The sequence below is a fragment of the Rana temporaria genome, chromosome 1, assembly GCF_905171775.1.
Source record: "Rana temporaria chromosome 1, aRanTem1.1, whole genome shotgun sequence".
NCBI lineage: Eukaryota > Metazoa > Chordata > Amphibia > Anura > Ranidae > Rana > Rana temporaria.
The window spans coordinates 353,655,272-353,679,569 of NC_053489.1; the positions used below are offsets into that span (position 1 = coordinate 353,655,272).

At 42.2% G+C, this 24,298-nt stretch overlaps 1 protein-coding gene across 1 annotated transcript in view; it reads left to right on the forward strand.

Moving 5' to 3' along the window:
* The window catches only part of NWD1 (NACHT and WD repeat domain containing 1), a 106,833-nt gene that overhangs the window by 56,636 nt on the left and 25,899 nt on the right, over window positions 1-24,298 (forward strand). The window contains exons 13-18 of the mRNA XM_040321131.1: window positions 144-266; window positions 1,854-2,050; window positions 10,963-11,241; window positions 13,615-13,705; window positions 22,155-22,309; window positions 22,456-22,732. Coding sequence (XP_040177065.1) covers window positions 144-266; window positions 1,854-2,050; window positions 10,963-11,241; window positions 13,615-13,705; window positions 22,155-22,309; window positions 22,456-22,732 — 1,122 coding nt within the window. The remainder of the gene's footprint in view (window positions 1-143; window positions 267-1,853; window positions 2,051-10,962; window positions 11,242-13,614; window positions 13,706-22,154; window positions 22,310-22,455; window positions 22,733-24,298) is intronic.

A 24,298-nucleotide genomic window follows, 5' to 3' on the forward strand; every position in this document is an offset into this window, starting at 1 on the left:
ATGATTATATACACATACAGATAATGAGAGGTAGCCCCCTGGTGTTTCTGTATTACCTCCCTTTCTTATGCAAGAAAAGGAAAAAACATACAGATTAAACTTAGCAGATCTAATATTTATTATGTATTAATGCTTCCTCCTAGGCATCACAGTAATGGAAGTTTGCCCGTACAAGGATCTTGTTGTTGTAGGATCTGATGATGGCACAATGATAGTGTGGGACATAAAGGACATTGAAGTAATTCACACATTAAATGGTCATACTGGTAGGTGTTAAAGACAATCCTAAAGCACAAAATATAAGAAAATTAAACGATTTGCTTTGAAACGTATAGATGTATACAAAGTTGGAAAATACCTTAGGCCTCGTACACACAACCGAGTTTCTCGGCAAAAACCAGCAAGAAACTTGCTGGGAGATATTTTTTTGCCGAGGAAACCGGTCGTGTGTACATTTTCGTTGAGGAAACTGTCGAGAAACTCGACGAGTCAAAAAGAGAACATGTTCTCTATTTCCTTGACGGGAATGGAGAAAATTGGCTTGTCGAGTTTCTCGGCGGCTTCACAAGGAACTTGACGAGCAAAACGATGTGTTTCGCCCGTCGAGTTCCTTGGTCGTGTGTACGAGGCCTTAGACACAGCATCTTTTCCAGCTATTTTTCCATAAATGTTACATTATTATTATATACTAATAAAAAATAAAGAGTTACACAATGGATCTATTTTGAAGTCCACCAAAAATTGATATTTTAGTTTTTGGTAGAAGCTAGTGGACCATCTAACATGTTCTCATATTTGACTATTGATCTCTCTGGTCTGTTACAACTGATGTAGCCATAAAAACTTCTTCTTATTTTTACTTCTGGATTTTCTAATACTTTTATATAATGAATAATAAAACTGGAGGCGTTGGAACATCTCAAGGTGGACAGGAACTACATTTCCATGGTGTGTGAAACAATGCCAGCCACTATGCCTTAGATAATATCACTTTTTGGTGGACTGTCACTTTTAGAGTTATACTACCCAAGTAGTTATTTTATAATTTCAGCATGTGGCCAAAAATAGAAAAAAATCTTGCATGTTAAAGTAGAGCTCCAGGTTACAAACAAAATATTAAATCTGAAACTGCCTCTGTCCTGGTCAATGTACATTGCTTTTTAAATGTTATAGTTCCCTACAAATACTTCTTATTTGCTAGTAAATTTGTAATCGTGTGACTGCTCCATTGTTGTTCATCCTCTTGATGTGTTCTGACAGTAAGTGGGTAACATCTGCCCCATGTCACAAAGGCAGGCAGCCACAAAGAAATTACATGTCCCCAGTGGGCCCAACAAATCAAGCTGCTGGGGGCATGTCACTCAATGTCTGTGAGCATTACTGGACAGGACAAGAACAACTTTGCCACTAGTATGCTTACTTGCTGTGGTGGTGTCACTACGTTTATTGTGAACTGCCTTGTAACATGGATTATCCTGGATTTTAGAAAACCCTAAAGACAAAGATATGACACCTGCCAGCTTAGTTTTTCCACGTCAGTAACTCTAGTTAGTAAATGTAATATTATGTTGTTAATTGAGGGCGAACCTTTTAAAAATTAGGTAAGTGTGTCTGTGGCAGCTCTCATATTCCTGTCATCATGAGTTCATTTTAAAAACAAGACTCATTTTAATTTACTGGGCTTATTTATTAAAAGTGGAGCATGTAATCTGGTGCAGCTTTGCATAAAAATAAATTAGCTTCCAGGTTTTATTATCAAAGCTTAATTGAACAAGCTTAAGTTAGAAGCTGATTGGCTACCATGCACAAGTGCACCAGTTTTAGTAAATCTTCCCCACTGTGTCTACTTTCAGCTGGGATACTATGCATCCAGGTTTTTGGTCAAGGAACACGTACAGTCTCTGGCTCTCTTGACAATACTCTGCTTCTGTGGAATCTGGTAACTGGTAAACATTATCTGACTATTCAAGAAGACCACACAAATTATGAAAATGCCTATCTGCATGTGGATGAAAAGAATGGGATAGTTTATTCAGCAGCAGGATCTCAGGTGCGTACATTTTTTTTTAAATTTAGCAATGAACTCTACAAAGTAAACACAACACAACTAAAAAGAGTGCACATTTGGCTTCTTCAGCAAAGCAGAATACAAATTGCAAGGATGTGGAAAAAGAGTAACCTACAGAACTGATTTTGCTGCTTTTTCCATTCATGTCAATGACTTCTAGAGTGTATCTATAGCTGATAGTGGCAGTCTCTGATCCCACTGCTGTCATCAGAGTGTGATTAAATGCCTCAACCTGCACAGGGGATATCCAGCTTGTGGGATAACAATCTGCACTAGCAGACTAATGCCACGTACACACGATCGGTCCATCCGATCAGAACGGTCTGATGGACCGTTTTCATCGGTTAACTGATGAAGCTGACTGATGGTCAGTCGTGCCTACACACCATCGGTTAAAAAACCGATTGTGTCAGAACGCGGTGACGTAAAACACAATGACGTGCTGAAAGTTCAATGCTTCCAAGCATGCATCGACTTGATTCTGAGCATGCGTGGATTTTTAACCGATGGTTGTGCCTACTAACGATCGTTTTTTCTATCGGTTAGGTATCTATCGGTTAAATTTAAAACAAGATTGCTTTTTTGTAACCTATGGATAAATAACCGATGGGGCCCACACACGATCGGTTTGGTCTCATGAAAACGGTCCATCAGACCGTTCTCATTGGTTTGACCGATCGTGTGTACGCGGCATTAGGGTGATAATAACTGGTGTTGGTTAACTTTGGAGTTAGCCGTTTACACAAACAGTAGCTACTATCATGTGTTTTAATGGAAACATACAACACTCACAATGTGAAAAATATACTACAGCGCTAATTAAATAATCAATTCCACGTGCACCTAAATAAAAAAACAAATAATATAGCTGCTATCTTGAGTGATACCAAATCCAAACAGTGAAACATATAAAATATAGATGCGCTAATATTAACTTAAAAGGTGATAAAACGTACAAAGAAAACTAATCAGGGAGAACACTCCATAAACTGTGAATTACTAATATGTCCTTAATTAGTGCACAGTGATTAGCAGGATTCCATGCAGGGAAAAAAATCACTCTCTTCAATCTGAATGCTAATCCAGCCCTCCACCGCTGTGATCAGATGATACAGGCACTCACAGACAAGGATTGCATGAAAGAAAAGAGAAAAAACCTCATTGCGCAATATTCGATGACAGATCAAAAAATTTAATCAGAGCATTGACATATGCACTCACGAATCCCCGCTTTCAGTAAAGCATGAAAACGCCACTCAGTATGTTGTTTCCTCAGCTCGATCCGATGCACTCGGATTCGATCGCAGGCTCCTCCCTACGCGTTACGTCACAGGCACGCGATTTACTCATGGGTTCATACGTTATGAGAATGGCTTGGGGTTTAGATAGCCTTCTCATTGACAGCGTTTACATTAGTGTGAGCAACCAAAGGGAAAGACAAACATCATTGCGGCAAAACTTTACTCACATAGCTGAATTCTAGTGAGATCAAATGTCGATGCATAGACACACATAATTTTAATAAACAAATTTAAAAAAATTTAATTGATATAAAACTTTAAAAACATTCTATGTTGTTTGCTATGCGGATGGTGCATTTGCATTTGCATATGCAATCTACTGCCCTCTTGTGGCCAGATATACAACAAGCATAGAATAAGTAGATGAACATTTAAAAATACAATTAAATAGATGCATCAACACTATTCAATATTATCAATAAAACATATAAAACCATCAAAAATATGTAATAAAAAATATGTAATAAAAAATTGTACTGAAGGGTTAAAAGATTATTACTATAATAACAGTAATAAAAACCATCATAATGAATAAAAATACCAATACCTATATCAAATTACGCTCCAATCCGACAGGAGAATACAAGGAGGAGCTAGTTGACTTGATCTATAGAGGAAAAGAAAAAGGAGTGCTGAACAAAAGAGAAGCTAAATACTTAATACCTGAGGTGTGCCGAGTACCTATTATATATACTGTTCCCAAAGTCCACAAGGATCCTGAGAAACCCCCTGGACGTCCCATTATTAATGGGATTCAATCCATCAACTCACGCCTAGGGGAGTATGTGGATAGATTTATTCAGCCGTTAGTGCCCCAAACTAGGGCTTACCTCAGGGACACAAAGCATTTAATACAGATCCTTGAGAGCACAGTACTGGAACCTAATTGTGGTTACTTGTTGGCCACAGCTGATGTGGCCTCATTGTATACTGTGATAAACCATGAAGAAGCCATTGGGGCCACGAAATGGGCATTGAACAGTTTTGGTCATCTCATATCGAAACAAAAAAGGTTTATTTTGAGATGTCTTGCATATGGGCTACAGCACAACTACTTCTGGCATAAATCAGAGTATTACCGGCAACTGAATGGTATAGGAATGGGTGCTAAATATGCACTGAGTGTAGCCAACGTGTACATGTCTGAGTAGGAGGAGTCGTCCATATATGAAGGTATGCCGGAGCAGCTCATACTCTACAGAAGATTTATAGACGACTGTATCATCATTTGGAAGGGGGATGAGAATACCCTAACTCAGTTTTTTGAGAAATTAAATGATAACCAGAAGAACATAAAACTCACCTACACTTTGAGCAACACTACTATTCAGTTCCTTGATTTAGAGATTACTATAGACAATCAACAACTAAAAACTAGAACACACTTTAAGCCGGTCCAGAGGAACAGCTATATCCCTGTGGATAGCTGCCACCATGACCCGTGGCTAATCAATATACCAAAGGGTCAAATGCTAAGGATTCGCAGGAATTGCTCAGACCCTGAGGTATTTTTGGATCAAGCTAAAACGATCGGAATTTTTTTTATTGATAAAGGGTATAACAAGGACTTTATAATGGAACAAATACAAAAGGTGTATGAAACTCCACGTACCTCTCTAACACAAGACAAAATCAAGACAAAAAGGCTGGAAACTGAATTACCCATAATTCTAAATTATAACACCCAACACAAGCAACTTGAAGCTATTATAAAGAAACACTGGCCAATTTTGAAAGCAGACAGACAGCTACAGGGAATTTTACCGAGTTACCCACGGGTGGTGTACAGAAGAGCACCAACTTTAAGGGATTTGGTAGCAAAAAATATTCCTGACCCACCAGTGAGAAACAATTTACTCACTTTTTACCAAGGAAAAGGTTTTTTTCCATGTAAACGATGTTTTGCGTGTAGGCAAACCAATTTCAATGGACAAAAATGTTCTAAATTCAAATCTACAGTGACTCAGAAGGAATACAACATAAAGGATCTGATCACGTGTAGGACTGAAGGGGTAGTATATGTATTGGAGTGCTCTTGCTCACTCCAATATGTTGGACGCACGAAGCGCCCAATGTGGAAGCGCATCAGAGAACATGTCCAAAATATCCAAAAAGCCTTCCCCAAACACAATGTGTCTCGGCACTTTGATCTATGCCACCACAACAATCCCAAGGAAATTAAATTTTGGGCCATTGCCAAATACACTCCACACTGGAGGGGCAGTCATAAAGTAAGGGAATTAAGTAAAACTGAGTCTCGCTGGATACATGAGATGCAGACTCTATCTCCCAATGGCCTTAATATCGAATTTGATTTAAATTGTTTCATTTCCAATTCGTAAACATACTCATGGTTTTGTATTAATAATTAATTTTATTAATATATATTGATTTTTATTCATTATGATGGTTTTTATTACTGTTATTATAGTAATAATCTTTTAACCCTTCAGTACAATTTTTTATTACATATTTTTTATTACATATTTTTGATGGTTTTATATGTTTTATTGATAATATTGAATAGTGTTGATGCATCTATTTAATTGTATTTTTAAATGTTCATCTACTTATTCTATGCTTGTTGTATATCTGGCCACAAGAGGGCAGTAGATTGCATATGCAAATGCAAATGCAAATGCACCATCCGCATAGCAAACAACATAGAATGTTTTTAAAGTTTTATATCAATTACATTTTTTTAAATTTGTTTATTAAAATTATGTGTGTCTATGCATCGACATTTGATCTCACTAGAATTCAGCTATGTGAGTAAAGTTTTGCCGCAATGATGTTTGTCTTTCCCTTTGGTTGCTCACACTAATGTAAACGCTGTCAATGAGAAGGCTATCTAAACCCCAAGCCATTCTCATAACGTATGAACCCATGAGTAAATCGCGTGCCTGTGACGTAACGTGTAGGGAGGAGCCTGCGATCGAATCCGAGTGCATCGGATCGAGCTGAGGAAACAACATACTGAGTGGCGTTTTCATGCTTTACTGAAAGCGGGGATTCGTGAGTGCATATGTCAATGCTCTGATTAAATTTTTTGATCTGTCATCGAATATTGCGCAATGAGGTTTTTTCTCTTTTCTTTCATGCAATCCCTGTCTGTGAGTGCCTGTATCATCTGATCATAGCGGTGGAGGGCTGGATTAGCATTCAGATTGAAGAGAGTGATTTTTTTCCCTGCATGGAATCCTGCTAATCACTGTGCACTAATTAAGGACATATTAGTAATTCACAGTTTATGGAGTGTTCTCCCTGATTAGTTTTCTTTGTACGTTTTATCACCTTTTAAGTTAATATTAGCGCATCTATATTTTATATATACACAACACTCACAGCATCTGCTGTAGCAATTCCTATCTTTAAAGTGGTTGTAAAACTCCCCCTTTCACCTTGCACCTACAGGTAAGCCTATATCAAGGCTTACCTGTAGGTGCAAGAAATATCTCTTTAACCCACACAGTTAAGGAGATATTTGCAATAAGGAATGCACCAATGTCTACGGCTCATGCGCGCCGTAGACAACGGCGCAGGCACACTGACGATGCAGTTTTTTTTAATGGCATTACAGTGTTAATGCCGTATTCCCGCGCTTGCGCGGGGATCTGCCGGTCCCGCGTACATGCACGGGAGTGACGTCATCGCGGCTCCGGCCAACTCACAGCGCCGGAGCGGCGATAACAGGAAGTAGCTACGAGGGGACATGGCAGCGGCGGTGGATGGGACCGAGGAGGACTTTGGGGGCTTCGTTCTCAGGTAAGTGCCACATAATGAGCTAATATGCTGTGCATACTAGCTCATTATGCCTTTCTCTTGAAGAGTTTTTTTTTTTTTATAATTTGAGAGGGTTTACTTCCTCTTTAACTGCTTGCCGACCGCCCACCGTCGTTTTACGGCGGCAAGTTTGCTCCCCTGCGCGAGAGCATGTAGCTGTACGTCGGCTCTCGTGCAGGCCACTAGGGGCGCGCGCCCCCCGCTCGCCCCCGACTCCTGTGCGCGTGCCCGGCGGGCACGATCGCCGCCGGGCACACGCGATCGCTCATTACAGAGCGAGGACCGGGAGCTGTGTGTGTAAACACACAGCTCCCGGTCCTGTCAGGGAGAGAAATGCTGATCTTCTGTTCATACAATGTATGAACAGAAGATCGGTAATTTCCCCTAGTGAGGCCACCCCCCTACAGTTAGAACACACCCAGTGACATACTTAACCCCTTCCCCGCCCCCTAGTGTTAACCCCTTCACTGCCAGTGGCATTTTTATAGTAATCCAATGCATTTTTATAGCACTGATCGCTATAAAAATGCCAATGGTCCCAAAAATGTGTCAAAAGTGTCCGAAGTGTCCGCCATAATGTCGCAGTACCGATAAAAAAATCGCTGATAGCCGCCATTACTAGTAAAAAAAAAATATTAATAAAAATACCCCATATTTTGTAAACGCTATAACTTTTGCGCAAACCAATCAATAAACGTTTCGTTTTTTTTTTACGAAAAATATGTAGAAAAATACGTATCGGCCTAAACTGAGGAAAAAAAATGTTTTTTTATATATTTCTGGGCGATATTTATTATAGCAAAAAGTAAAAAATATTATTTTTTTTCAAAATTGTCGCTCTATTTTTGTTTATAGCGCAAAAACTAAAAACCGCAGAGGTGATCAAATACCACCAAAAGAAAGCTCTATTTGTAGGGAAAAAAGGACGCCAATTTTGTTTGGGAGCCATGTCGCACGACCGCGTAATTGTCAGTTAAAGCAACGCAGTGCCGAATCGCAAAAAGTGCTCTGCTCTTTGGGCAGCAATATGGTCCGGGGGTTAAGTGGTTAATGCCACGTACACAAGATCGGAAATTCCGACAAGACAACTGTGAATTTTTTTCTGATGGAATGTTGGCTCAAACTTCCTCTTTTGCTTCCTCTTGCTTGAGTTCTCACTTACTGCTGAGCAGGGATGGACTGGCCATTGGGACTACAGGGAGTTTCCCGGTGGGCCGATAACTCAGTGGGCCGGCTTCAGTGACAGTGGACTGCCGCTCCTCTGTCTCTCCCTCCCCGCAGCGCTAACCTGGGGGGGAACAAAGAAGCAGGGGGAGGACCGACAGAAGAGCATGGGTGGAGGGGACAGACAGCTGACTCAACAGCTATGGCCTGGGAGTTTCTCACTTCTGCCTAATCTTGTCCCATAAGGGGGGGCACCAAACTGATTTTTTTCCCCTGGGTGAAATAATTTCTAGCTACCCCACTGGTACTGCCTATAAGAGTACCAACACCAGCCGTTCTACTCTAATAAAGTAGAACGGCTAGTGAAGGGGGAGTGGGGGCTTGGGTGGCCAGGGGGGGGGGGGGGTGTGCGGGAGTTGTCCGGCCGCCATGGGAGAGACCTGTCAAAGTGGGCCAGTCTGGATGAAGTCCAGGGCCAAATTTTTGTCCCAGTCCAGCCCTGCTGCTGAGCCTCTTGATTATTAAAACAAACCAAGCGTCTGTTTCTGTGTATTAGGGACTCTAGAAAACACTTTCTAAAACTGTACAGGGGTGGGGATGTCTTCAATTCAAAGCAGAGTAAAGCATATAGCAGCATAAAGCCCTTATAGCTTCTATTTAGGTAGCAAGAGGTTTGACATGGTAACCATACTATACATACCATAGTGTAACACATACTATACATACACATGTAGAGTACATACGACACATTGAGCATTACTTCATACCACATTTGGAAAACTCCATGAGATACCCAAAAAAGACCTAAAGGTGAGTTACAACCATATTAGGAATCACTGTTAAAACCTATGGGGCAGATCCACAAAAGAATTACGCCGGCGTATCTCTTTATACGCCGCGTAATTTCAAATTTTGCGCGTCGTATCTTTGTTTTGTATCTACAAAACAAGATACGACTGCATCTCGGATCGATCCGACAGGCGTACGTCTTAGTACGCCGTCGGATCTTAGGTGCATTTTTTCGGCGACCGCTAGGTGGCGTTTCCGTCAAATTCCGCGTCGAGTATGCAAATTAGCTTGTTATGGCGATCCACAAACGTACGTCCGGCCGGCGCATTTTTTTACGTCGTTTGCGTTCGGCTTTTTCCGGCGTATAGTTACACCTGCTATTATGAGGCGTACTCAATGTTAAGTATGGCCGTCGTTCCCGCGTCGCCTTTTGAATTTTTTACGTCGTTTGCGTAAGTCGTTCGTGAATAGGGATTTGTGTAGAATGGCGTCAACGTCGTAAGCATTGGCTTGTTCCGGTTTCATTTTGAGCATGCGCACTGGGATACCCCCACGGACGGCGCATGCGCCGTTCAAAAAGAAAATGACATATTTACATAAAACACGCCCCCATCACATCCATTTGAATTCCGCGTCCTTACGCCGCCAAAGATACACTACGCCGCAAATTCTTTGAGGATTCGAAAAAAAAAAGTTACGGCGGTGTAGTGTATCTTAGATACGCTGCGCCCGGCGGAGATATGCACCGAGGTACGTGAATCTGCCCCTATGTATTTTATAGCACCTGCTCTATGCATTGGCTGTTCTGAACACACGACAATGTAAGCCAAAAGTATCACGTACTTTTTATACCTACTGTTTATTAACTTGAATTCAGTGCAATCTATCATCTATGTACACATAAAGGCCCGGATTCACAAAGCACTTACGCCGACGTATCTCCAGATACGCCGCGTAAGTGTAAGTATGCGCCGTCGTATTATGCGCCGTGCCCATAAACTGAGATATGCCTGAAAATAGGCTTCATCCGACCAACGTAACTTTCCTATGCCGTCGTATCGTGAGCGCATATTTACGCTGGGCACATTTGCCGCTCCCATTGATTTTCTATGCATATATGCAAATGAGTGAGATACGCTGATTCACGAACGTAGTTGCGCCCGGCGCATAATATACGTGGTTTGCGTAAGTCGTACGTCCGTCGTAAAGTTATTCCCCATATAGGAGGCGCAACTCATGCAAAGGTATGGACCAGGGAACAGACCCGTCGTATTTTACGTTGTTTACGTAGTACGTGAATAGGGCTGGGCGTAGGTTATGTTCACGTCGTAGGCAGTGATCCGTCGTATCTTAGGGAGTAGTTCCGACGTGATTCTGCGCATGTGCACTGGGATGCGTCCACGGGATGGCGCATGCGCCGTTCGTTTTAAGTACTTCTATGACGCATGGCCCATCATTTGCATGGGGTCACGCCTCATTAGCATGGCTCACGCCCACTTCCACCCACGCTGGCTTACGCCGAGTAAACCCAGCGTATCTTTAACAGCGAGTGGGAGCGAGTGCTTTGTGAATCCAGTGCTTGCCTCTGTGCGATGTGCCGGCGTAGCGTAAAAGAGATACGCTACGGCGGCATAAATATGCACCGATGTATGTGAATTCGGGCCAAAGGGTTTATAGGGTTCAGTTAACCATGTTAAGAGTTTTAGCATAGCCAAGCTCTACTACATGTGCAATCATCCTGATGAGGCTGGAGTGCTCTGTGGCCCAAGTACATCAAGTCTGGCTAAAGTTTAACTGACATTTTCTGTTTCTTTATGTAGTCATTCTAACATCACGACCACTTCTGTCTTTCTTCAGGTCTGTGGATGGAATATTGAATCTGGGGATCCTGTTCTGTGCTTTTCGCCAGGAGTTCCTGGGTTTCCATTGCAAGCTGCTGTATTTTCCCCACAACAAACTGTAATGACAGTAACTGAAGGAGGAACAGTTCACATCTGGGAATCCTCCACAGGACATCTAAGGGGTTCAAGGCAGATACCTGGTATGGATGCTGTGACTGCACACCCAGTATGTAGCTGCATTATTCCCAAATATGGAAAGATGGTGGTTGGGTTCCAAAATGGCCTTCTGGCATTGGTAAGTTGAATGGTTATTACATCTGAAACATTTAAATGCATGCTTACTAGTTCTTTTGTTCCTCAACATTTTTCCTTGATTTTAGTCTGCCTATTAACATTTTTTTTTTTAAATATCATGTTTAAACGTATTACAACTTTTTCCAATGATCTGTTTGTAGAAACACAGAGGAGACATGATAGAAAAAGACCTAAGTCCATCCATTCTGCCCCCCTTTTTTTTAATTATTTGTGTTTCTTTTTTAAAACTTTTTGTATGCATAGATCTATGTTTGTCCCAAGGATTTTTAAATGGACTTACTGCTAAAAGTCAGTTCCAATTAACCACTACTCTTTCTGTACTTTTATGGTTAGCTTTGAAAATTCTCCCTGCTAGTTTGAGGCTTTTTACTTAAAGGGTTACTAAAGGAATTTTTTTTTTTTAGCTAAATAGCTTCCTTTACCTTACTGCAGTACTGGTTTCATGTCCTTATTGTTCATTTTTGCTTTGAAGTAGCTGTAATTCTGCTGTGATCTCCACACTTCCTGGTTGCCTGTTTCCTTATAACCATGGTACTGGGAGCTTTTCACGGTGGTCTAAGCTGTCATTACTGTGTGTCTAAAACTCCTCAGAACCAATCAGATTCATTTTAAAAACAAAACACTGCCCTGGATTTGTTTGTTTGTTTTTATTCTGTAAATCTTCCCGACTCACCTCTCACCCGGAACTTCATGTATGTACTTTAAAACCGAAAGTGAAACTAGAGGCACATTATATGATTGAATTTAATCTATTTTTAATCATTTTTAACCACTTCCCGACCTCCTCATGTACATTTACGTCGGCAGAATGGCACGGACAGGCACATCAACGTACCTGTACGTGCCTGCCTAGACGTGGGTGGGGGGTCCGATCGGGACCCCCCCCCAGTACATGCGGAGGTCGGGTCCGCTCGGGGAGCGATCCGGGACGACGGCGCGGCTATTTGTTTATAGCCGCTCCGTCGCGATCACTCCCCGGAGCTGAAGAACGGGGAGAGCCGTGTATAAACACGGCTTCCCCGTGCTTCACTGTGGCGGCGCATCGATCGAGTGATCCCTTTTATTAGGGAGACTCGATCGATAATGTCAGTCCTACAGCCACACCCCCCTACACTAGTAAACACATACACAGTGATCCCTAAATGTTACAGCGCCCCCTGTGTTTAACTCCCAAACTGCAACTGTCATTTTCACAATAAACAATGCAATTTAAATGCATTTTTTGCTGTGAAAATGACAATGGTCCCAAAAATGTGTCAAAATTGTCCGAAGTGTCCGCCATAATGTCGCAGTCACGAAAAAAATCGCTGATCGCCGCCATTACTAATAAAAAAAATAAAAATGCAAAAAAACTATCCCCTATTTTGTAAACGCTATAAATTTTGCGCAAACCAACCGATAAACGATTATTGCGATTTTTTTTACCAAAAATAGGTAGAAGAATACGTATCGGGCCTAAACTGAGGAAAAAATTTTTTTATATATGTTTTTGGGGGATATTTATTACAGCAAAAAGTAAAAAATATTTTTTTCAAAATTGTCGCTCTATTTTTGTTTATAGCGCAAAAAATAAAAAACGCAGAGGTGATCAAATACCACCAAAAGAAAGCTCTATTTGTGGGGAAAAAAGGACGCCAATTTTGTTTGGGAGCCACGTCGCACGACCGAGCAATTGACTGTTAAAGCGACGCAGTCCCGAACTGTAAAAACCCCTTGGGTCTTTAGCCAGCATATTGGTCCGGGGCTTAAGTGGTTAAAAGGAATCAGTTAACTTTTATGTCTCTATACCCTGTAAACAGTAATTTCAGCAAAAAATAATTTTTTCCTTTAATGACCCTTTAAGGAATAGATTGTACACAATAAGAGAACATTATCTATTGAAGAGGAGATATCATTGGAGTCATGGGGAAAATTAGAATAAGCAAAGGGCATCAGTCACAGGAATTCCTGGGTTTGATTATAATACCTAAGACCTTATACACAATAAGGCATTTGTTTTTTGTAGCACACTGCTCCAGTGTGAAAGCACCAGGCTTTCACACTGGGGAGGCATGGGAGGCAGTTTACAGGCGCTGTACATGTGCTATTTTTAGTGCTAAAACGCCTGTAAAGCGCCTTCAGTGTGAAATGGGTCTACGCATTTACTTTAGTGTAAAACATTATTTACAGTACTTCTATGACTTTCTGGCTTATATGTGTAATAGAGAATCAAACCCAACACCTATTGGAAGAAAAAATTGGTAAAAAGTATTAGGTAATTGGTAATTATATATGGGTCAAACTGCATAAAGGATGAACATAATGAAAACAGCAGTGTACTTGTGTGGTAAAGTTTCATCTTCTTTTCCATCAGATTTCCACTGGAGGAGCTGTATCAGCTGAACAAATGCCCAGTGCTCTAATCTTTGCAGTGGTCTCTGAGGATGAGTCATTATTTGCTGCAGGTAAGTAATATACATACTATTAAAGTGATGCAAAAAGTACTCAACCTTTACAGTTTTCAATGAGGCACACCATTCTTGAACTGTCAACCAACATTTGACAAACCTCAAGCCAAATCTTTCATTTTACATACAGTAAAAACCTATCCTACATTTGTCCCTTCATCCTAAAACCGATGAAACCTCATCCTACAGCTAACAAAAATGCATTCTAAAGTTAGTAGACAAAATCCGATCCAACTTCAAACACCTCATCTTACATTTGACTCAACCTCAGCATAAATGTAACAAATATTCTAATATTAATATTCTGACCAATGGACTCCAGAAACGCTCAAAAGCTTGACAGACCTAAACTCATGTGTAATATGTAGCTTTGTGTGTCTTTTAAGCTTCTTATTCCTGCCAAGAGTAAAAGGCATTCAGAGGAAAAATTCAGATGCCCTATGCGAGTTAGGCCTAAAGATTTTTCATACAAACATCATTACTGAATATTTCTCTAAGGAAGAAAAATATATAAAAAGAGAAAAGTGGGCAGTACAGTGGCTAAGTGGTTAGCAATTTCAACTAGCAGCACCAGGGTCGTCGGTTTGAATCCCTACCATAGCACTACCAGCCTGGATTTTGCATGATCTCTCTGTGCCTGTATGAGTTTTCTCTGGGTACTCCAGTTTCCTCTCACACTCCGAAAACATGCTGGTGGGTAAGTTGGCTCCTTCACTTACTAAAAACCAGTATGATGCCGCGTACACACCATCGTTTTTCCTGACGTTCAAAAACCCGTCATTTTTCACGATGTGATTCCTCTCCAGCCTGACTTGCATACACACTTTCATGCAAAAAAAGGTCCGACCAAAGCGCGGTGACATACAACACGTACGACGGGACTATAAAATGGGAAGTTCCTTTCAAACGGTGCCACCCTTTGGGCTGCTTTTGCTGATCCTTGTGTTAGTAAAAGTTTGGTGAGAGACGATTTGCGCTTTTCAGCCTTGTGCTTTTCAGTCTGTTACAGCGTGACAAATGTGCTATCTCCATTCTAAATGCTAGTTTTACCAGAACAAGCTCTCCCGTCTCATGAGCATTTTTTTCCCCTCGGAAAAGCATACACATGACCATTTTTCGCAAGAGAAAAAGACTGACGGGAAACATGATGAGAAAAAAGAGAGTTTCAATTTTTTTGCGGGCAGTTATTTAGTCAAGAAAACTGCTAGGGAGCATACACACGACTGGTTTTCTCGACCAATATAAAAAATGGCAGTTTTCTCATTGTGAAAACCAGTCGTGTGTACAAGGCATTAGGAATATTTTTCCTTTACTGGTTTAAAAAAAAACATCTAAGTAAGGAAATCACAAGGCTGCTGTTTGCAGGGGTCCCAAGGGTTGGACACCAGGGATGAAACATGAGGTAATAGCATCATACATGGAGCATAATTTTTGGAGTGCCCTTCAATGCATGTTTTATCATATTTTGTCAGATTTAGCATCAAAATTTATCAGATAATGGATTGGGGTTGATTTATTAAAGGTAATTAGGCTGTTTACTTTGCAAAGGAAATTTGACTTAGAACGAAAATGCAGAGAAAATTAACCTTTCAAAAAATATCCTATCAGAACAAGGTTTTGATGGGTAAGGGTCCCATAAGAAGTACTGTTTCTCAAAAATTGTAATTAGCGGCATACCTAGCATATCTGGGACCCTGGGTAAATTATTATTTTTTATACCCCCTCCAAAAAAAAAAATTGCCAAATTGTGGATGTGGTCAAACTGCACTAACAGTGGGAGCGGCTTAAAAGGAGCTTTGGTTAATAAAACCTGAGATACTTCCCCTATATTCAGCACACATATACCACAGTAATTTATCCACAAAATTAACTTTAATGACTTTGCCACAAGCTAGAGTGTAACAGACACATATAAACATCAGAACACTAATTTTATTACATTAGCTTTTCTACACACAGCCTACCTATAAGAAGAACTTCAGGAGTAGTGTATATGGAGTGCAGTGGTCAGGAGTATGAAATGTAAAACACAGTGAGGGGAATTTATAAAAATTGGAACAGCCAGAATCTGGAGCAGCCATGCATGGCAACCAATAGGATTCTACCTTCAGCTTGTTCAATTAAGCTTTGAAAATGAAGCCTTCTTCCCTGCGACATCGGACAGATGTTGGCGTTGCATGGAAGACAAGGGCACACTGTTACACATATTCTGGTCCTGTCCCCGACTCCGGAACTTTTGGACCGAAGTACGGCGGATAACGCAACAGTTTACGGACCGTGAGGTCCCTGATGATCCAGCATTCTTCCTTCTCCACGCGACTGACGCCCCCACGCGGGTGTACAAGAAATCGATTGTTCGCCATCTGTTGGATGCGGCCAAGGCCTGCATTCCGATACTTTGGAAGTCAACGCTCCCGCCGACTGTTGCCATGTGGTTGCAGAGAATAGACGAAATCAATAAAATGGAAGATCTCATCCTAACGAGTCAGGACAGACAGGAGGCCTACACAGATACGTGGCGTATCTGGAATATTTTTAAATACTCCGATGAAGGGGTAGCCCTCAGGGGCGGAAGTACCTCAACCTGAACTCCTTGATTTCGTCTATGGTATGCTCTCTGGAGTAGTTGCGGGAGGAGACACAGCACTAAAGCCCTTCCCGGTGGCAAATGAGAGACGAGGTCCGTAATCAACCCCCCCCCCCCCCCCCTTATAACTACCCATCCCCCCGTTCCCCTTCAACTCTCCTCCATCTCCCTTTTCTTTGCCTGTATTTTCTAGGAGAGTGCTCGCTCTCTATATTTACCTCTATTCACCCTTTCTGCTTTCATTTTCTCTATAAATCTGAAAAGTCAGGGGATCGGGCCCGTGGGACCACGGTGACTCATTTGATTTTGAATGGGTGGGTTGAGGCACACATGCAGATAGAGGGGAATGTAAAGAGTGGGGAGGGCGGCGCCGTGAGACGCGCAGCCATGTCCACATAAAGACGGACCAGTAGCCGACCCCTCCGCTGTGATGATTAATATTACCCTATATTGTTTGAATTGTTCGATGTTTTCCTTTTTTTTTTTTTTTTTATCTGTACTGGATGCCTTGATGTTTACCCCATTTACTGTACTGATGTTTGTAATGATGCGGTGGTTCCTATGGACCCCCTTTTTCCCTGTTTATAAATAAAGAATAAAAAAAAAAAAAAAAAAGAAAATGAAGCCTAAATCCTTATTGGTTAACATGCACAACTGCTCCAGATTATGGCTGCTCCAGTTTTGATAAACTACCCTGGAGTGTTTAATACACAAGCCACACACATTCTTTTCCACCAGGGGATGAAAAAAGGTTTGGTAAATGGATAATTAAAGATAATACCCAATAAAAAGATGTTATGGAGCAAAACAAGCTACTAACATTACAGGAATTAAAAAACAGAAAGGAAATGATTTTGATCGATGAATGGCAGTACGCGCAATTGAAACACTTTTTTGAAAGTCTCCCACAGCCTATTAGATCTGAAGTAAATTTTCGGCCCTTTGAAAAATTATGTGGGGATAAAAAAAGATCGAAAAAGGGACAATCTCAAAGATTTATAAAATCCTGAATGTCTCAAAATTGCAGAGCATACCGCCGTTCATCAAGAAATGGGAGGAGGAAATGGGCTCATCTGTAAATGAACATGAGATCAGTCAGTTAATAAAGAGAGTTCACGCGACGTCGGTGTGACGGTATCGGTATGATATCCCCGTCAAGCATTCCCTCCTCTCCATACAAGAACATCACAGGATTCCCCACACATGAGTCAAGACTGGATGCTGGAACCAAGACACTTTATTGACACAAAAACTCAGCTTATATGTGGTTACAGCCTGTTAGGAACGCCCCCCTCACACAGTGGGGTTTCCCATACAGATTATAGGAGACAAGTCGGAGCCGACCATGCAGACACATTTCTTTAGATAAAGACATCACTGGAGTTAATTACTACACTGAAGCAATCAGAATAATTAACATACTACTTCTCTAATCATTTAGCCTGATGATACAATACACATCTTTTAAGGGTAAACACAGATCTTCTTTACACAACACAATAGATCAATTAACGTTTAGAATAGTGAGGGGACATTAGCACGTCAATAACCTGTCAGAGGAATGAATCACACATGAAATTCCTTTCTACCTCTACCCATGGCTAGCAGGGAGCAGTACACTGAGACATATAGGCAAATGTATCACAATGGCCCCCCTTTTGCTCCCTGCTCCGGCAAATCCGGTTGGACCTTCCCTGGTCCAGTAGGGTTGACGGGTTCAGAGCTTTTAGTCCGAGGTTAACTCCATTTGGCATGACTGACCTCCCTTGACAACTGCTTCAGACTCAGGTATGTCACCGGGTCGTCAGATCACACGCCGGTCAGTCCCCAAGTCTTTGTGCGATCTGCAAAGTCACCAGAAGTCAGTGTGAAGACAGCGAATGGGTCTGTGCGCCGCCGTCTAGGTGTCCCGCTATGGGAGGGGGCAGGTTATGGCTCTGAAGTGACAATCACAGGAGATTCATAAAAAGGAAAAGTTATATTTGTTGTAGCACTGGTGCTCAGAGTCCGGGGGGGGGGGGGAGAGGGGACTCAGAGCCCCATAAGGTCAGCCACCCCCTGCTCCCTCCGCAGCCGCCGGTTCTCCTCTTGGAGCTTCTCCAGCTCCATCTCCAGTTCATGGAGCCTGGGGGGGTCAGCCTGCTGTGACCTCAGGTGGTTGTTCTCCTCCTCCATGCGGCTTATGCACTCCTCCAGCTCTATGTACTCACGGATCAGCTCCTGCTTGCTCATGTCCTGCAGGCTCTCCACGTGGTCCTTCATCATCAGGAACTGGGTGGTGGTATAAGGGGCCACCGGTGGGCCCTTGGCGAACATCTCGGCCCACATCTGGGACGCCCGCTGCGACTCCCTCTCCTCCAGTCGCTTCTTCTCCTCCCAGGTCCGCTTCTTCTTGAAGGGTGGCCGGCGGTGCCTCTTTCTGCCCAGCTCCCTCCAGGGCCCCTCCGGCTCAGGGCTGGAGCCCATGACTAGCTGACAATGGTGTTCCCTGTTGTCCGTAATAGCAGATTGTACCATGAGGGCTTCGTAAGGGGTGCCCAATGGTTCTTCCCGACCCCGCTCCTGGGGATCCCAAGCCGAGTCTACACAATGGGCTGCTGCTGGTGGGCGGTACCCAGGTTGAGACCAATTTGACCTAGTGTTGTCATTCATGGGGCAATTCTGCTTGAAGTGACCCAACTGTTTGCACCGGAAGCAGCGTTGTTCGTTGTCCTCCTGGCGTGGATAGCGAGGGCTAGATGTCACCGGTCTGTTAGGAGGTTGGTATCTAGCGGCTGGTGGGTGTGAGGGCGCCGTTGGTCGTGGAGGTTGTACCCGTGGTGTGACCTGGTTTGTCTTGCGAGTATCCGCATATTCATCCGCCAACTTCGCGGCCTCTGGTAGAGTCATGGGCCTGCGATCTCTCACCCAATCTTTGACATCCGTCTGGATGTGATTGTAAAATTGCTCCAGGAGCATTAGTTGCAAAATGTCCTCTGCGGTGGTGGCCTGGCTGCTGTTAACCCAGTTAGAGGCCGACCGGGACAGCTGGCATGCCCATTCTGCGTAAGAGTCTTTCGTGGTTTTGCGTGAGTCCCTGAACTTCTGTCGGTGGGACTCTGGGGTTACTGCATAACGAGCCAGGAGCGCTTCTTTAACCCTGGCGTAGCTATGGATATCCTGATCTGGCACGGTCCGGAAAGCATCAGAAGCTTTGCCTGACAGTTTGCCTGACAATATTGAAACCCACTCTCCTCTAGCTATTCGGTGCAGGTTACATTGTCGCTCAAAGTCCGCCAGGTAGTTATCAATCTCACAGTCCTTTTCATCAAAAGCTTTAAAAGCGCTAAACGGAATCTTCCTTGCGTCTGCTGTGCTGTACTCACTGTTCGGAGAAGGTGCGGCTGCTTGTTGGACTGCTGCCAGTTTTAACTGTAGCTCTGCGTTTACTAACATGTCCATCACTTTCAGCACCACATCCGGCGTTGGCTTCGGGTCGAACCACGCTAGCTTCTCTCTCATTAGCTTGTTGGTTGGTGACTCCTCCTGAATCACTGGTGTCTCCATCTCTTGTACTGCTGGCGTTGCTGCAATCCCGTTCTCCTGGTCTAGCTCCATTAATTCCGCTATGATGACCCGCTTGGTTTTGTTGCTAGCAATCCTTCCAGTAGTTCTTCCAGTGTCTGCTTGGAATCCGGGTGTGAAGGAGAGTAGAAGGGAAGATCCCGCTGCTGCCAACCAATTTGTGACGGTATCGGTATGATATCCCCGTCAAGCATTCCCTCCTCTCCATACAAGAACATCACAGGATTCCCCACACATGAGTCAAGACTGGATGCTGGAACCAAGACACTTTATTGACACAAAAACTCAGCTTATATGTGGTTACAGCCTGTTAGGAACGCCCCCCTCACACAGTGGGGTTTCCCATACAGATTATAGGAGACAAGTCGGAGCCGACCATGCAGACACATTTCTTTAGATAAAGACATCACTGGAGTTAATTACTACACTGAAGCAATCAGAATAATTAACATACTACTTCTCTAATCATTTAGCCTGATGATACAATACACATCTTTTAAGGGAAAACACAGATCTTCTTTACACAACACAATAGATCAATTAACGTTTAGAATAGTGAGGGGACATTAGCACGTCAATAACCTGTCAGAGGAATGAATCACACATGAAATTCCTTTCTACCTCTACCCATGGCTAGCAGGGAGCAGTACACTGAGACATATAGGCAAATGTATCACAGTCGGTAAACAATAATTTAATGGAACAGAACTACAAATGTCTGGTACGATGGTACCTTACACCCGATAAGGTACATACGTTCTCAGGAACCACAACACAGCTATGCTGGAGAGGTTGTAATGAAATCGGTACGATGACCCACATTTGGTGGACCTGCCCCAAAATTAGAATATACTGGGCGGAGATTAGACAAAAAATTTGAGAAATATCAAACTTAGATCTCCCAGATGACCCTTGGGTTTGTATTTTACATGGGGCCCGAATGTCAACTAAAGAATACCTGAAGACATTAATCCCACAGTTCTTGAACGTGGCAAAGAATCAAATATCATGTAACTGGCAACAACTGGAGAGACCAACATTGAGAAGGTGGTCCAATAAAATAGATGAAATTTACAATATGGAATATCTAAGATTTAGAGATGGAGGAAATTGGGCGGAATTTGAAGAGAAATGGAAAGATTGGAAAGGGTTCAAGTTCACAATGGAATATGCAGAGATGATGGATGTTTAATAAGACTATCATTTAATATTATGAGGTAGCGCCCGCAAGGGACAGAGAAGGTGAAAACTGATGTTAACGGGAATGAGAGAGAGGTCGGGGGCTGGATAGGGGTGGGAGGGTAAGGATGGGAAGGGACAGGGGAGGGGGGAAGGGAATTAATCTTCATTAAGACAAGAGATTTTAGAAACTGCAGGAGGATAAGAGCAATGGAAATAGAATATAGAAATAATTAAAGATAATAATAATAATTATATATATGAAAAAAAAAAACATATGATAAAGATATAAATTAACATTCTGAACTCCACATATGATGCAAAACCGAAGTAGAGACGGAATTATTGAATAAAACCATGAGTAGGTCTCGTGCTGTGGTTGAGTCTGAAGTGGAGAAAAAAAAAATACACAAGCCACTTTACAGAGTACAACCGAAAATAACCCCCTCCTCCCAGTACCAATCACCCCCCCTACCCCAAGCCCATATTCCACACAGTACAGATCTCCCCTGACATCCCTAATTTTCCCCCTCCCAGCCTACACCTTAAAGTGGTTCTAAAGGCTGAAGGTTTTTTTTTTTTTACTTCATGCATTCTAAGCATAAAGGTGAAAAACCTTCTGTGTGCAGCAGCCTGTCCCCTCTAATACTCACCTGAGCTCCATCACGATCCAACGATGTGCACAAGTGCCTCAGCTCCTCTGGAAATCTCTTTCCTCATTGGCTAAGATAGCAGCGGGAGCCACTGGCTCCTGCTGCTGTCAATCACAGCCAGCGAGCCAATTAGGAGAAAGAGGGAGCGAGCTCCGTGTCTGAATGGAAACACATAGCAGTGGCTTGGAAGGTCACACTGCACAGACAGACCACCCCCAGTGCAGACTGTTCAGAACAGATGCCCTCCCAGTACAAACCCCTCAGTACAGACTCCCCCCAAGCACAGACCGATCGTCCCAACAGGGATCCCCCTCTCCCCAGCAGAGACCCCTCAATACAGATGGACCCTCCGTCAGTACAGACATGCTTCCCCAGCATACACCCATCCTCTTATAAAACAAAACATTTTTTTACAGTTCTGATTTTCATGATTTCCAAATAAAATCTTTTTATTTCTATTCAGGATTTGGGAAACAAGTGCAAGTATTTCGGGCCGACTCTAACACTCTTAGGACATTTCTAGAATCCTGTCTAGAACATGATGACATGGTAAAAACTGCTGTAATACATAGTCACAAGAAGATCATTGTAACTGGATCCCAAGACGAAACTATTCGAGTTAGTAAGAAGTATTTAAACCTATGATATTTTCCAGTACAGAATCTACTGTGTAATAGATTGCACACTTTAGATTATTAAGTACAAATGAGGTGCTTTTTTGACATACTGTAAAATTTCACAATCACACTTACTATATTTTTTAGGTCTGGAGTTTGTCTAAGAGGGGAGCTCTTCTAGACACATTTTTTGGTATGGGAGTATCAGTCACTGGACTGGCTTTAAAAGGAAGCACTTTATTATCTTCTTCTAACACTGCTTACTACCTCAAACTTTGGAACCTAGATTATGATCAGAAGCACAAGACATTGCCTCCTTTTCAGGATCGCAGTGGCTGTGTCGCTCTATCCAATGGAGGTGACCGGGTTTATTTCCCAAAAACTGGAGACAAACACAAGATTGTGGTCTGGGACACAGTGCAAGGTAAATTAAAGCCCATGTTTGCCCATGTTTGCTGCTATTTTTATTTACAATACTGAAAAATAAATTAATATGAAAATGGCACAGAATATGCTGTATATATAGGCAGTGTTGTTCATCTTCCTTTAAAAAAGTAATTAGTTACAATTACAAGTTACTTGTCCGAAAAAGTAATTGAGTTAGTGACTTAGTTACTACATTGGCAAATTAACTACGGTAGTTACTAGGCTAAGTAACTGAGATTTTTTTTTTTTATATTCTACAATGCAATTACGTTCTATAACATCTTTAATATCAAAGATGTTTATATTAACTGATTGAAGAATAAAAACCCTATATACAGTATTTTAGAACATTTCGTACTGTGTACAATTATTAATATCATCATTACACTCCACCTGCCCAGGCAGCAATACTGTACAATATAGATTCAGTGTGCAGTGTGAGTGACACTGCTGCAGTGCACACTGAATCTATATTGTACAGTATTGCTGCCTGGGCAGATGGAGTGTGATGATGATGATGATAATAATTGTACACAGTATTGCATTTGCTGGGCCTGCCATATACTGTACTATACTGTATAACTGCACTACAAAATTCCTTTACAAATAATGCATATTTTAAAATGTTATTACTAATAACATTTTAAAATATGCATTATTTGTAAAGGAATTTTGTAGTGCAGTTATACAGTATAGTACAGTACAGTATATGACAGGTCCAGCAAATGCAATACTGTGTACAATTAATAATATCATCATCACACTCCACCTGCCCAGGCAGCAATTCTGTACAATATAGATTCAGTGTGCACTGCAGCAGTGTCACTCACACTGCACACTGAATCTATATTGTACAGTATTGCTGCCTGGGCAGGTGGAGTGTGATGATGATATTCAACCAGTTCTGTTGTACTGGGTCCAGGCCCCATCAGCTAAACAGGGGAGCCCAGGGCAGCTTTATTGTTCGTTTCTGCCTAAATGAATACATGGATTGTATTAGACCACACCCTCCACTCCTACTTGCTTACCAGGGCTTAAATTAAATGTCCCCAGGCCCCATCAGGTTACCAGAGAGGTCCAGGAGGTTGGAGCAGAGGAGGGACTTTTTTTTCCGGAGGTGTAGGTGGATAAAGTCAGTGCTGCTTTTCCGCTTCACCCCGAGGAGTAGGTGGGGTGTAGGCATGGTTGATGGGGCCCTGTCCGGAGGGCTGTATGGAGCCCCATGATTTTTAACAGTGGCCCTGAGGCCATTTCCCAGTGGTTGAAAACGAATCTATAGAAACCCAATACAGGAACAAGCATCCACTTACAAATACAATCTCATTTTGGGGTTTACTGCCATGGAACGTGTATAGCCATGGGTTTTATAAGATTTAAGACACAGAACACTGCAATAAAAGGGCACTATGGAATTACAAATGTGAGCTGAAGATTATACACATTCTTTACTGTAAGACTATTCTAGTTCTAACCAACAGAAATGTTTACAAGTTATGTGAAGACATATTCTGTTCTTCTTGATGCTAACACAAGAAAGTACACCATAAAATGTCCAACAAGTATT